The sequence below is a fragment of the Budorcas taxicolor genome, chromosome 4, assembly GCF_023091745.1.
Source record: "Budorcas taxicolor isolate Tak-1 chromosome 4, Takin1.1, whole genome shotgun sequence".
In the NCBI taxonomy this organism is placed as follows: Eukaryota; Metazoa; Chordata; class Mammalia; order Artiodactyla; family Bovidae; genus Budorcas; species Budorcas taxicolor.
In genome coordinates, this window is record NC_068913.1 from 100747583 (window position 1) to 100763382 (window position 15800).

Here is a 15800-nt window from a genome sequence, read left to right on the forward strand (position 1 = left end):
GTCATCCCTGGTCATGGAACGAAGATCCCACATGCCATGTGGCCCAGCCAAAATGTAAAAAAAAAAAACAAAGAAACAAACAAAAACATTAAAATGATACTCCAGGGTAGTTTGTTTGATAGGAATAAAAAGCTCTGGAGATCTGTTGCACAGCATTGTGGATACACTTAATAGTACTGAATGGCACACTTCAAAAATATTAAGATTGTAGATTTTACGTTATTCTTTTACCACAATGTTTAAAAATTTTAAGATACTCCAGTGTCAACAACTTGAAGTCTGTTAGTGCAGTGATAAAAGTAGCAGATTTTACCTTTGCTTATTTTTCTTCCCAGCTTAAGAGCACATTGGCCACTGACTGCCACCTGGTGGCTGGTGAAGGTTGACACGCTCAGCGAGGACCAGCAGTGGCACAGCCAGGGCACCAGTCACGTCCTTGGGCCACATGGAGTGGCTGAAGGGCGTGCCCCTGCTATTCAGGGCCTAACAAAGCATGGCCCACTGGAGAAGGGAATGGCAAACCACTTCAGTATTCTTGCCTTGAGAAGCCCATGAGCACAATTTATTTACCTGACTTCATAAGAAAACATCTGATAAGAATTTACCACATCAGCAGGCCTCCCTCGCGTGCCCGCTGCATCTCTTAAAATTATCCTATATTAATAAATCTACTTCTTGCCTATCAAAAAAAAAAAGAATTTACCACATCAAAGGAAACTTCTGTTTTGTTTACAGCCCTAACAATGAACTGTGGGAACTAAGCATGAATCTAAGCACAATAAATCAACTTGTCAGGTTCAACCAACGCCCTTTGGATATACTGATGATCTCATAAGCGGCAGGTCCTCCCAAATCCTACCACCACAGAATTTACCATGCAGCCCTGGGCCTCTTTTGGTCTCAGGATTAACATCTGGGCTGGAAGCTACAACACCCTAGAGAAGTGATGGGAAGTCTCTGACCAACCTACTTCCTCCCCCGCCACCACCACTTGTCCCCCACTTCCCACCCCACCAACTAGGAGAGAGCCAATAACTAGTGAAAGGCAAAGGAGAGAAGGAAAGATACTCATCTGAATGGAGAGTTCCAAAGAATAGCAAGGAGAGATAAGAAAGTGAACAATGCAAACAAATACAGGAAAGCAAAAGAATGGGAAAGACTAGAGATCTCTACAAGAAAATTAGAGATACTAAGGGAACATTTCATGCAAAGGTGGGCAAAATAAAGGACAGTATGGATCTAACAGACACAGAAGATATTAAGAAGAGGTGGAGAGAATACACAGATCTATACAAAAAAGAACTTAATGGCCCCAATAACCACAATGCTGTGATCACTCATCTAGAGCCAGACATCTTGGAGTGTGAAGTCAAGTGGGCCTTAGGAAGCATCACGAACAAAGCTAGTGGAGGTGAAGAAATTCCAGTTGAGCTGTTTCAAATCCTAAAAGATGATGCTGTGAAAGTGCTGCAGTCAATATGCCAATATTTTGAAACCTCAGCAGTGGCCACAGGACTGAAAAAGGTCAGTTTTCATTCCAATCCCAAAGAAGGGCAATGCCAAAGAATGTTCAAACTACTGCACAATTGCACTCATTTCACATGAGAGCAAAGTAATGCTCAAAATTCTCTAAGCCAGGTTTCAACAACAGTACATGAACCGTGAACTTCCAGATACACAAGCTGAATTTAGAAAAGACAGAGTAACCAGAAATCAAATTGCCAATATCCACTGGATCACAGAAAAAGCAAGAAAAATCCAGAAAAACATTTACTTCTGCTTCACTGACTATGCTAAAGCCTTTGTCTGTGTGTATCACAACAAACTGGAAAATTCTTAAAGAGACAGAAATAACAGACCACCTTACCTTCCTCCTGAGAAACCTGTATGCAGGTCAAAAAGCAGCAGTTAGAACCAGACATGGAAAAACGGACTAGTTCCAAATCGGGAAAGGAGTACATCAAGCCTGTATATTGTCACTCTGCTTATTTAACTTATATACAGAATACATCATGCACAATGCCAACCTGTATGGAGCAGAAGCTGGAATCAAGATTGCCAGGAGAAATATCAATAACCTCAGATACGCAGATGACACCACCCTTATAGCAGAAAGGAAAGAACTAAAAAGCCTCTTGATGAAAGTGAAAGAGGAGAGTGAAAAAGTTGGCTTAAAACTCAACATTCAGAAAACTAAGATCATGGCATCCGGTCCCACCACTTTATGGCAAATAGATGGGAAAACAATGGAAACAGTGACAGATTTTATTTTCTTGGGCTCCAAAATCACTGCAGATGGTGATTGCAGCCATGAAATTAAAAGATGCTTGCTCCTTGGAAGAAAATCTATGACCAACCTAGATAGCATATTAAAAGCAGATACATTACTTCACCAAAAAGGTCTGTCTAGTCAAAGCTATGGTTTTTCCAGTAGTCATGTATGGATGTGAGAGTTGGACTATAAAGAAAGTTGATTGCCAAAGAATTGATGCTTTTGAAGTGTGGTGTTGGAGAAGACTCTTGAGAGTCCCTTGGACTACAGGAGATCCAAACAGTCAATCTTAAAAGAAATCAGTCCTGAATCTTCTCTGGAAGGACTGATGCTGAAACTGAAACTCCAATACTTTGGCCACCTGATAGGAAGAACCGACTCACTGGAAAAGACTCCATTGTTGGGAAAGATTGAAGGTGGGAGGAGAAGGGGATGACAGAGGATGAGATGGGTGGATGACATCACAGACACGATGGACATGAGTTTGAGTAAACTCCTGGAGTTGGTGATGGACAGGGAAGCCTGGCATGTTGCAGTCCATGGGGTCACAAAGATTTGGACATGACTGAACAACTGGACTGAACTGTAGTCCATGGGGTCGCAATGGGTAGGATACAACTGAGCAACTGAACAACTGGATTTGCAGCCTGCTCATGTACCTTCACCCCACTCCAGTACTCTTGCCTGGCAAATCCCATGGATGGAGGAGCCTGGTGGACTGCAGTCCATGGGATCACGAAGAGTCGGACACGACTGAGAGACTTCACTTTCACTTTTCACTTTCATGCATTGGAGGAGGAAATGGCAACCCACTCCAGTGTTTTTGCCTGGAGAATCCCAGGGACAGGGGAGCCTGGTGGGCTGCCATCTATGGGGTCGCACAGAGTCGGACACGACAGAAGCGACTTAGCAGCAGCAGCAGCAGCAGCAGCAGCAGCATGTACCTTTCTTCCCTGCTCCTTCCTTCTACTCTCAGTTCAGTTCAGTTCAGTCGCTCAGTCGTGTCCGACTCTTTGAGACCCCATGAATCGCAGCACGCCAGGCCTCCCTGTCCATCACCAACTCCCGGAGTTCACCCAGACTCACGTCCATCGAGTCAGTGATACCATCCAGCCATCTCATCCTCGGTCGTCCCCTTTTCCTCCTGCCCCCAATCCCTCCCAGCATCAGAGTCTTTTCCAATGAGTCAACTCTTCACATGAGGTGGCCAAAGTACTGGAGTTTCAGCTTTAGTATTATTCCTTCCAAAGAAATTACAGGGTTGATCTCCTTCAGAATGGACTGGTTGGATCTCCTTGCAGTCCAAGGGACTCTCAAGAGTCTTCTCCAACACCACAGTTCAAAAGCATCAATTCTTCGGTACTCAGCCTTCTTCACAGTCCAACTCTCACATCCACACATGACCAGAGGAAAAACCATAGCCTTGACTAGATGGACCTTAGTCGGCAAAGTAATGTCTCTGCTTTTGAATATGCTATTTAGGTTGGTCATAACTTTCCTTCCAAGGAGTAAGCGTCTTTTAATTTCATGGCTGCAATCACCATCTGCAGTGATTTTGGAGCCTAAAAAAATAAAGTCTGACACTCCAAACAGCCTTAATTTAGAAATTATACATCAAAAAAATTTTTGTTCCATTTATTGAGTATAATTTTCTGTTCTGCATGATATTTGCTTCCTTTAGCAGAAAAAATAGTTGCTGCCTTTTACTCATATAGCCCATTCCTGTTATATTTCTGTGTGGGTCAGTGGTCCTCACATGGAAAAACATCCCTTTCACTTGCACTAAAGGTTTGGAAACTTTGGGAAAATACCCAAGCGTCCATGGTGTCAATTGCTCCAGGGGTGGGTGCTGGCTCTGCTGTTGCTCACACGTTTTAGCTCCCACTGTGGGCCCGAGGTCATGCAGATACAGAGGTGGATAGGTCTGAGGGAGCGATCAGAAAATGCAGAGAAGGGAAATGAGTAGCAGGCTCTGTATTCTCCAAAGCTGACTTCCCTTGTTCTGAGAAACACCAGCACCTCTGCACTGAAGCAGACAGGAAAGCAACATTGTAATAATATTCTTTTCTAAGCCTTCTTAGAAAGCACCCACTTGAAGAATTCGTGCTGAACTTATGGGGCTTTCCTGTGGAAAATGGGAGCCCAGAAGAGATTTTTTTTTTTCAGAAGAGATTTTAAGTAGGGACTAATTTAATTGGGTTCTAGAAAGATCCTTGGGCAGCCACGTGGCAGCTAGATGAGAGATGGGCAAGGTCCTGGGAAGAGATAGTTAGGGATGCTGCCATGTTCAGATGGTTGATCAAGCTGTGGTCCTGCTTGGAGAAAAGAGGACAGGAGGGCCCCAGGCACACTGAGAAAACAGAATCCACTGTGAGGGGTACATGACAGAGACGATAAGGATGCCCTGGGTGAATTCACTAGGACAAGGCAGACAAGGAGGAGAGGCAAGACAGGGGCGTGGACTGAACATCACAGAGGCCATGCTGAGTAAGAGGTACCCTTGGGACATGCAGGTACAGGTGACCGCAACCAAGAAGGTTGAGAACAGTAAGCAGAATAATGGCTCCTCAGAGATGTCCACATCCTGATCCCAAAACTCACATGGCAAAGGGGACTGAAGGATTTTGAGATGGAGAGAGCATCCTGAATTACCCAGGTGGGCCCAATCTAATTACACATACCCACATAAGCAGATAGTCTTTCCCAGATGTAGTCAAAGGGAGACGTGACAAAGGAAGAAAGGTCAGAGAGATGCAATGTTGCTGGCTTTAAGACGGGGGAGAGGGGCCATAGCCAAGGATGTGGGGAGCCTGTAGATGATAGAAAAAGCAAGGCAATGGATTCTCCCCTGGAGCCTCCAGGCAGGAATGTGGCCCCGCTAATACCTTTACTGTAGTCCTGTGAGACCTGTGTTGGGGTTCTGGCCTCCAGATCGGTAAGATGCTGAGTTTGGGTTAGCGAAAGCCATTAAGGGTTTGGTGATTTGCTGCAGCGACAGTAAGAGACTGTGACATGGATGACAGATCCAGGCACTTAGCCTGCACACCCACTACCCACCCCTGCCACACACACACACCCATGGACCACTGTCTGCAGCCTTACCTTGGTGACGCCCAGTGCGCCCACATTCTCGCTGTAGGAGGTGGTGCCGTTCCCTGTCCCCCAGGCCCCTGCCAGCAGGCAGCCCAGGCCCTCGATGCCGATGCCTCGGTTGATGGCGTGCTTCGGAGGGGGTGGTGCCCCCACCAGGCGGGCACAGGCATAATAATCGCCTATTGACTCCACCATTGAGGAGATTACCCCTGCAATGATCCCAAAGACCCCAGCCAGGCTGATGGTGGGGAGGCCCCACTGACCTGAAAATGCAATGCAGAGGGAATATTAACCCAGAAGACAACAGGTTGCTGGACCCCAAATAATTTCTTTCTGAGAGGATTCTCCAGAAGGCTTTAAAAACTGGGCAACACGTCTTCCATCCCCACAACTGTCCTGAGACTTTGTCCTGAACCCCTGCCTTACCCGTGCCTCCCTGAGGGTAGGTCAGATGCCCTGACCTTGAGGTCACAGTGCCCACAAACAGCCAGCAACCTGGTCTTTTCCCAGGAAGGCCCTGAAGCATTCTGAAGTCAAGATACTCAGGGAGGCCGTAGCTCCCTAGCCCATGAGGCCACCCCTGCCTATCACCACTGAAACGTGCTTATTCACACAACCTGAGCCAAGAACTGCAGGGAAAGCAGACCAGAAGAGGCCTAACGGATGGCCTTGACCTCCAACCCAGAAATGTTCTCATTCAGTCCTGAGCCTCCCTTGTGTGGGACCCACCAAGTCCAGGAGGAGACCCAGATACTGGCTAGAGGTCAGGGTTCCTCTGTGCTTTTCCCCACCACTGGCTGTTGTCAGATCCCTTGGAGAAGATTCTTCCCCCCACCACCTGGCTCTATTCACCACCCGCTCTGGTGCCCTGAGCCCCATGGACAGACCTAGGAAGCATGTGTCCCAGGCAATAAGGGCCCAGTCTTCTCATTACCTGGGTAAGGGAAGCGAAACCACGGAGCCTGGCTCAGGACGTTGCCTTTGGTGTCAGTGCGGGCCAGGTACCCGTAGGCTGTGGGTGCTGAAGGGAGGGCTTCGGTGATTGTGAGCACAAAGCAGAGCAGCCACGAGATGCAGAGCCCCAGCAGTACCTGCGGAGGGAGGTGCCTTTCACACCTGGTCCCACTCCCTGCCCCTGTCCACACCTCCCAGCAGGGTTGGGCAAAAGAGAGAATTCAGGAAAGCTCTTCAAAGTGAGGAAGTGCTGGATTAGGAACCCTTCCAGTAACAGAAATCTGCGTGTCAGTGGATGAGTAACGCAGTGAAGGGACACAGACAATAGACCGGAGGGAGACCTTATGCCAGGTAGAGGCAGAAATGTCTAGGAAAGTGGACAAGGCCTGGGTCAGAAGGACTGCAAGCTGACTCCCTTTCTACTGTTTGCTGGTCACATGACTTGCTTCAAACTCCTTGAGCCTCAGTTTGCTCATCTGTACAATGGAATTTCAGCCATTGCTCTGCAGAGCCTGAAGCAGGATTTCTTAAAGTGGGGTCCTCAGATGTATTTATTTATTTATTTTTTTTACTTTATTTTACTTTACAATACTGTATTGGTTTTGCCATACATTGCCATGAATCCACCATGGGTGTATATGAGCTCCCAATCCTGAATCCCCCTCCCATCCTCAGATGTATTGATTTATAATCTCTGGTGGTAGAACTCCAGAAATCTGTATTTTTAGCAATGTTCCCAAGTGAAAAAGGATCAATGAGATCATTATATGGAAGTATCTTTTTTTATAATGCAGAATGTAGTTCATAGGTGAATCAAACCTGAAAACACCTTTATGGGGTTGGCAACTGCGCCTGCTTGACAGACTGGAACAAATTCAACAGAGAAGGCTCTGAAAAAGGAAGCACCATCTGAATCATCCAGGAACCAATGAGAAAGAACCAATGAGAAAGAACCTAAGCATCTTGGCCCTTCATTTTGCACCCACAGTGGTGATCCTGGCTATCTCCGCCAGGGCCATGCTCTGAGGACGTCCCGGGAAACACGAGGAAGCTGTCCCACACTGACCACCACTGTAGCAACCTGGGGCAAGCTCTCTGCTCCCGCAGGAGAGAAGCATTGGGGGAGGAGCTGTAGGGCACTAAGCGAATGCTCCCACCACCCATGGGCAGGGTGGGGAGGAGCAGTTAGGGGAGGCTGAGGAGGAGAGGCCACTGCAGGTAGAGAGCATTTGACTTGAGGACCATCTGGGTGAGCAAGAGGCTGCCCCTCACTCTCCAGGTGAGTCAGCTAAGAATGGCGGCGGGTGGGGAGTGCTTCTTACAGGGAAGACCTGAAACAGGTAGAACTTAGAGGTGTGACACTTCTTCTCTCGTCCATAAACGGGCACGGGCACTGCGATGTTTTTCAGGTACTGAGAAAACAGCACGATGAGGAAGATGGTCCTGAAACAGAAACAAACCACACCCAACCTGGCGAGCTGGGGCTCATCCAGAGCGAGGATCCAGGAAGCTGGGCCACCGTGTGCCCCTGGGTCTGGGGAGGGGGGGCTGTGCTAGGAAGGTCCTCATCTAGGCCCTGCTCTGCATCCTGCCAGCTGGGAACAGGTGGGCGGGCCCCTTTCAGAGGCTGCCGGTGGCTGAAGAGGAAGAGTGGGCAGAGGACTACTATCCCTTGGGACCTGAGAAATGAGCATGACAGCTGCATAGATCCAGACTGGAGCCGATGAGGCCAGGTTCAAAGCCCATCTTCTCTCCCAGGAGGTCCTGCAGGCCCTTGAGGTCAGAGTGAATGAACACATCCATCTGTTGTTGCCAAATTCCTCCTGCCCTCTGTTTAAATGTTAAGGGCCTCTTCCCCACCCAACTCCTAAGCCTTCCTGACACTCTTCCCCTGTCCTCTCCATCCCCCACAAGCTGGCTGTCACTGCCCCATTCCCTGAACAAGCTTGACACTCTGGGACCCTCATCACTGTCTCATGGTATCACAGGTACTTGGACTCAAGTCTTAACCCTCTGCTAAACTACCAAATGCATGAGAGCTGGGCTATGTCTCTGTACCTTTCCCAGGAGCTGGAGGTGTACAAATATTTGCTCAGTGAAAACCTAGGAGGCAAGGGACAGGTAGCATCAGCCATCTGTGAACCCTGCACTAAGTATGTTTAGATACTGCCTGTGATGAACTCATTGTCTGTGAGGACTAATAACAAATAAATGGTAATAATACAGTCTAAATAGCCATTTCACTGCTTTTTAAGGTATTATAACTAGAGAGCCTCTTGATGAGGGTGAAAGAGGAGAGGGAAAAAGTCAGCCTAAAACTCAATATTAAAAAAATTAAGATCATGTCATCTGGTCCCATCACTTCATGGCAAATAGAAGGGGGAAATTTGGAAGCAGTGACAGAGTTCCTCTTCTTGGGCTCTAAAATCACTTCAGATGGTGACCATAGCCATGAAATTAGAAGACAATTGCTTCTTGGCAGGAGAGCTATGACAAAACTAGACAGTGTGTTAAAAAGCAAAGACATCATTTTGATGACAAAGGTCCATCTACTCAAAGATATGGTCTTTCCAGTGTCATGTATGGGTGTGAGAGCTGGACAATAAAGAAGGCAGAGTGCTGAAGAATTGATGCTTTAGAACTGTGGTTTTGGAGAAGACTCTTGAGAGTCCCTTGGAAAGCAAGATCAAACCAGTCAATCTTAAAGGAAATCAACCTTGAATACTCTTTGGAAGGACAGATGCTGAAGCTGAAGCTCCAGTACTTTGGCCACCTGATGCGAACAGCTGACTCATTGGAAAAGACCCTGACACTGGGAAAGATTGAAGGCAGAAGGAGAAGAGGGTAACAGAGGATGACATGGTTGAATGGCATCATCTATTCAGTGGACATGACCTTGGGCAAACTCCAGGAGATGGTGAGATATACAGGGAAGCCTGGCATGTTGCAGTCCATGGGGTCACGAAGAGTCCGACACGACTTGGCCACTGAACAACAACAAATGTTCGTGAAAGTACTTGTAAACCACCTGAGCTTGCCAATATCCAGGACTCACTCTTTTAACTGGGTAACCTTCCTCTAGAGGGAACTCAAATGGCCCTTGCACCACGGAGGGTACTTACGTGGCAGCAATCCCCCAGTGGATCCCGGCGTCGTCACCCGCGGAATCGAAGAGAGGCAGGGCCACCAGGGAGATTGTGGGAGCAATGGTCAAGGGGCCGATGAAGCGCATGAGGAAGCCAATGAGGCCGGAGAAGCCCACCAGCATCTGGACACAGGAGGCAACCATGACGGCTCCCTGCAGCTGAAGAGGAAGAGTGGGGCTCATTGACTGAGAGCCCACGGTGGGGCGGGGCCTGCGGCGGGGCGGGGCCTGCGGCGGGGCGGGGCCTTAGCCCAGCCCAGCCCACCGGGATGGGTGGTACCTTCAGAGGCAGGGCGTGGGGCAAAGCTGGACCCTAAAGGAAACAACGGAAGGTGAGCTCTAACCTCACTCCTCTCTCCAGTCCTCTATTGCCAACTGTCTGTTGGACATTTTCACCTTATGTGAAGTTTTTCAGAAAGTAGACTTCAAGGTTATCATGGTGATAATGCTGATGACTTGTAATACTGGTGTTACCCAGTAGTGTATTGACCGTCTTGCTGCTTTACTTTTCTCTGGTTTCCTACTTTCTGTCTCAGAGGCTGGCAAAGGGGACAGAGAGTGAATTGTTGAGGTTCCGTGGGCTGTCAGGCTCAGTCAAAACTTTTCCAGACCAGATGGGAACAAATGAGCTTGCCCATGTTCTAATAAAACTCCATGGACAGGGCCTGAAATTTGTATTTTGTACAATTTGGACTTGTCATAAAATATTCTTCTTTTGATTTTTTTCAACCATTTAAAATATAAACCCATTTTTAGCTTGCGAGCTATTCAAAAAACAAACAGAAGACAGGCAACCGGCCAGATTTGGCTCATAGGCTGTAGTTTGCCAACCCCTGAGCTATAGGATTCACTGAGTTTATTTCTCTTTTTTTTACTTTACTTATTTGGGTGTTACACTTTCCTTTTTATCCCTTGCTTTGAAGTCTGATTTCCCAGAAAAGAAAGAAGTCTGATTCCTGCTTTCTTTTGATTAGTGTTAATATAGTATATTCCTCTCCATCTATTTACTTTTAATCTACATGTATCTTTATATTTAAAGTAGGTTTCTAGAGAAAGACAAATATAATATGATATCACTTATATAGAGATCTTTTTTAAAAGGGTACAAATGAACTTATTTACAAAATAGCAATAGAGCCAGAGATGTAGCAGACGAACTTATGGTTATCAGGGGATAAGAGATCCCCTGACAGGGGAGAGGTGAATTAGAAGACTGAGGATGACATATACACACGACTATATATAATACCGATAACTAATAAAGACCTGCTGCATAGCATGGGAAACATGGCTCAGTACTCTGTAATGGTCTATACATAAGGGGTGGATATATGTATATGTATAACTGATTCACTTTGCTGTACATCTGAAACTAACACAACATTGTAAATCAACTCTATTCCAATAAAATTTTTTAATAATCAAAGTAGGTTTCATCTGGACAACATATGGTGGGGTCTCATTTTTTTATCCACTCTGACAATCTCTGGTCTTTTAATCAGTGCCTTTAGAGCAATGATGCTCAAAGTAATTATCGATCTAGTTGGATTAATATCCACCATATCCATTACTATTTTCCATTTGTTGCCCTTGGCCTTCACTTCTTTTTTTGTCTTCTACTCTTTTTCTGCCTTTGATGGTTTTAACTGATATTTTTATATGACTCTATTTTTTCTCCTTTCTTAGCATAACTAGTATCCTTTGTTTTCCCTTTAGTGGTTGCCCTAGAGTTTGCAATAAACATTTACAGTGAACTCAAGTCCACTTTCAAATAACACTATACGACTTCCTGAGTCGCATGAATAACTTATAGTAACAAAAGAATCCTAATTTCTCCCACCTAGCCATTTTATCATTGCTGTCATTCATTTCACTTATAAATAAGCATACACACATATATAAAATTTTTTAAACCACCATAATACCAGAAGGTGAAGTTTGAATTGGTCTAATGTGTTGAAACCTGAGCTCGCCATCTCTTCCCTACCACCATTTTCTTATAATGACTATTCACCTGTCCTCTCTATCACTTCTTATCTCCCAGAAAGAAATGACATGACTACTGATCCTGTATTTGCCTCACTTTCATTGTGGCTGCTATTGTGATGTAGAGTTGGACTGCTAACCATTGGTGGTTTCAAGACTTGGGATGTGTGTAAATAAACATAACCCAGTGGAACATGGAAAAATCTACCTTGAATTCCAATAGGCTAGCTCAGTGAATTAAACCAATCTATTGATCAGTGAAAGGAAGTTGAAACTTGCAAAAACTTTCCCATGTTTACAGCACTGGTGAAAAACCCTGGACCAGCAGATGGAGCTAAAATACCACAGCTAAGACTCTGGGTTTGTGCTCACTCTCAGACACTTGGAAGTGATGTGGGAAAGAAATAGTGGAGGCTACTGTTCTGGATCTGGGCAAGAGGAACCCGTACCCTGGGCCCTGTGCTTTAGAGCAGGGGTTGGCAAACTTTTTCTGTAACTGATTAGATAGTAAACATTTCAGGTTTTGTGGGCCACATGTAGTTTCTGTCACATATTCTTTTTTAAATTTTAAACAATTTAAAAATGTAAAAACCAGTGGTCCGGTGGTTACAACTCCACCCTTCCATGTCAGGGGGCAAAGGTTCAATACCACACACCCAGTAGCATGGTGTGGCCAATAATAAAGAAATAAATAACATGTAAAAACTATTCTTAATTGGTAAGGAGTAAAAAACAGATTGAGTAACTTCCCTGGTAACTCAGCTTGTAAAGAAACCACTTGCAATGCAGGAGACCCCAGTTTGATTCCTGGGTCAGGAAGAGCCCCTGGACAAGGGATAGACTACCTACTCCAGTATTCTTGGGCTTCCCTGGTGGCTCAGACAGTAAAGAATCCACCTGCAATGCAGGAGAACTGGGTTTGATCCCTGGGTTGGGAAGATCCCCTGGAGGAGGGCATAGCAACCCACTCCAGTATTCTCGCTGGGAGAATCCCCATGGACAGAGGAGCCTGGTGGGCTACAGTCCACAGGGTCGCAAAGGGTCGGACATGACTGAGCACAGCACAAAACAGATTACAGGTTAGATTTGGTCCAAGAGCCACAGTTTGCTGACTCTTGCTTTAGAGGACTCAGAAACACAAGAATGGTGAACATACTAAAGAAAACACAGTTATGTCTGTCACTTGGGATCCTGAGCTCGGTGCAGGCTCAGCATGACCCACATCCCTCAACATCCTCTTACTACTAATACTGCGTCCTCAAAACAGGGTAACTGCTTCTGACTATTACAGTGTTAGAGCAGCCATGTCATTAGAACACAGGAAGGATTTGAGCAACAGAAGAGCTCAGGCAGGAGAGGAGACAAATTAACTTGTTGGATCTTTCTTCTCAGATAGTACGAAGGCAAGAGATTCTTGCATAAGAAATTTTACTTCTTGTGGCTTCCCTGGTCACTCCGTGACGAAAAATCCACTTGCCAATGCAGGACACATGGGTTCCATCCCTGATCCAGGAAGATCCCACATGACGCAGAGCAACTAAGTCCATGGGCCACCACTATTGAACCTGTGCTCTAGAGCCTGGGAGCCACAACTACTGATCCCACGTGCCTCCCCTACTGAAGCCCAGGTACCCTGGAGTCCACGCTCTGCAACAAGAGAAGCCACTGAAATGAGAAGCACACGTACCACAACTAGAGAGCAGCCCCCGCCTGCCCATGCGCAGCAACGAAGGCCCAGCCCAGCCAAAACTAAATTTTTAAAAGAGGAATTATAGTTCTCAGTAAGTCTAACTGAAAGGGAAATTGTGCCCCTGGCATCTAGCAGATCAGGGTAAAGAAACTGATGAAATAAAATTCATATTTTAAGGCAGACAAGAAAAAAAATTAAATATAAAAGATGATTGCTCCTTGGAAGGAAAGCTACAACAAACCTAGACAGCATAATAAAAAAGCAGAAACATTACTTTGCCAACAAAGGTCCGTATAGTCAAAGCTGTGGTTTTTCCAGTCATCATGTATGGATGTGAGAGCTGGACCATAAAGAAGGCTCAGTACCAAAGAATTGATACTTTTGAATTGTGGTGCTGGAAAAGACTCTTGAGAGTCCCTTGGACTGCAAAGAGATCAAACCAGTCAATCCTAAAAGAAATAAATCCTGAATGTTCATTGGAAGGGCTGATGCTGAAGCTGAAGCTCCAATCCTTTGGTCACCTGATGCAAAGAGCTGGCTCACTGGAAAAGACCCTGATGATGGGAAAGATTGAGGGCAAGAGGAGAAGGGGACAACAGAGGATGAGATGGTTGGATGGCATCACCGACTCGATGCACATGAGTTTGAGCAAAGTCTGGGTGATGGTGAAGGACAGGGAGGCCTGCATGCTGCAGTCCATGGGGTCACAGAGTCAGACACAACTGAGCAACTGAACAACAACAACAAAGGAAGACAGGAAAAAAATGAAATATTAAATTCCTCCTGTTTGTTTGGGCCTCCTCCCTCCCCAAAATGCAGTGTGCATCCACATTACACATTAACCAGAGCTCTTCAAAGACGGAAGGGCCAGATAAACTGTAAAGCAGTTTTTTTTTCTTTCTTCTGATGCTAACAATGTAACTTCTTTTATTTATTTATCTTTTAATTGAAGGATTAGTGCTTTACAGAATTGTGTTGGTTTCTGCCAAACATCAACATAAATCAGCCATAGGTATACATATGTTCCCTCCCTCTTGAGCCTCTCTCCCATCTTCTTCCCCATCCCACCTCTCTAGGTTGTAGCAATATAACTCTTGAAAGAATAGTGTTCTTCCTCAGCTCTGTTGGGAGTCATGGTGACCTGCTGCTCCCTTCTATGCGCTTACCTGGACAATGTATACCTGGTGAACTTTACATGAAATATCAGTATGTCATTTTAACGTATGATCTTTTTTCTCAAAAATATATATGACTATGAAGACTCTGATGAAGACTCTACACATGGACATCACCAGATGGTCAACACCAAAACCAGATTGATTATATTCTTTGCAGCAAAAGATGGAGAAGCTCTATACAGTCAACAAAAACAAGACTGGGAGCTGGCTGTGGCTCAGATCATGAACTCCTTATTACCAAATTCAGACTTACATTGAAGAAAGTAGGGAAAACTGCTAGACCATTCAGGTATTACCTAAATCAATTCCATTATGATTATACAGTGGAAGTGAGAAATAGATTAAAGGGCCTAGATTTGATAGATAGAGTGCCTGATGAACTATGGAATGAGGTTCATGACATTGTACGAGAGACAGGGATCAAGACCATCCCCATGGAAAAGAAATGAAGAAAAGCAAAATGGCTGTCTGGGGAGGCCTTACAAATAGCTGTGAAGAGAAGAGAGGTGAAAAGCAAAGGAGAAAAGGAAAGATATAAGCATCTGAATGCAGAGTTCCAAAGAATAGCAAGAAGAGATAAGAAAGCCTTCTTCAGCGATCAATGCAAAGAAATAGAGGAAAACAACAGAATGGGAAAGACTAAAGATCTCTTCAAGAGAATTAGAGATACCAAGGGAACATTTCATGCAAAGATGGGCTCGGTAAAGGACAGAAATGGTCTGGACCTAACAGAAGCAGAAGATATTAAGAAGAGGTGGCAAGAATACACAGAAGAACTGTACAAAAAAGATCTTCATGACCAAGATAACCACGATGGTGTGATCACTCATCTAGAGCCAGACAATCTGGAATGTGAAGTCAAGCAGGCCTTAGAAAGCATCACTACGAACAAAGCTAGTGGAGGTGATGGTATTCCAGTGGAGCTATTTCAAATCCTGAAAGATGATGCTGTGAAAGTGCTGCACTCAATATGCCAGCAAATTTGGAAAACTCAGCAGTGGCCACAGGACTGGAAAAGGTCTGTTTTCATTCCAACCCCAAAGAAAGGCAATGCCAAACAATGCTCAGACTACCACACAATTGCACTCGTCTCACATGTTAGTAAAGTAATGCTCAAAATTCTCCAAGCCAGGCTTCAGCAGTACGTGAATCGTGAACTCCCTGATGTTCAAGCTGGTTTTAGAAAAGGCAGAGGAACCAGAGATCAAATTGCCAACATCTGCTGGATCACGGAAAAAGCAAGAGAGTTCCAGAAAAACATCTATTTCTGCTTTATTGACTATGCCAAAGCTTTTAACTGTGTGGATCACAATAAACTGTGGAAAATTCTGAAAGAGATAGGAATACCAGACCACCTGATCTGCCTCTTGAGAAATCTGTATGCAGGTCAGGAAGCAACTGTTAGAACTGGACATGGAACAACAGACTGGTTTCAAATAGGAAAAGGAGTATGTCAAGGCTGTATATTGTCACCCTACTTAT

General features: G+C 45.3%; 1 protein-coding gene across 1 annotated transcript in view; it reads right to left on the minus strand.

Moving 5' to 3' along the window:
• LOC128046311 (solute carrier family 23 member 1-like) overlaps nucleotides 1-15800 on the minus strand; it is a 61182-nt gene that overhangs the window by 5822 nt on the left and 39560 nt on the right. The window contains exons 5-8 of the mRNA XM_052638414.1: nucleotides 9442-9623; nucleotides 7642-7762; nucleotides 6300-6456; nucleotides 5375-5628 (exon numbers count right to left, since the gene is read on the minus strand). Of these exons, the coding sequence (XP_052494374.1) occupies nucleotides 5375-5628; nucleotides 6300-6456; nucleotides 7642-7762; nucleotides 9442-9623 (714 nt within the window). The remainder of the gene's footprint in view (nucleotides 1-5374; nucleotides 5629-6299; nucleotides 6457-7641; nucleotides 7763-9441; nucleotides 9624-15800) is intronic.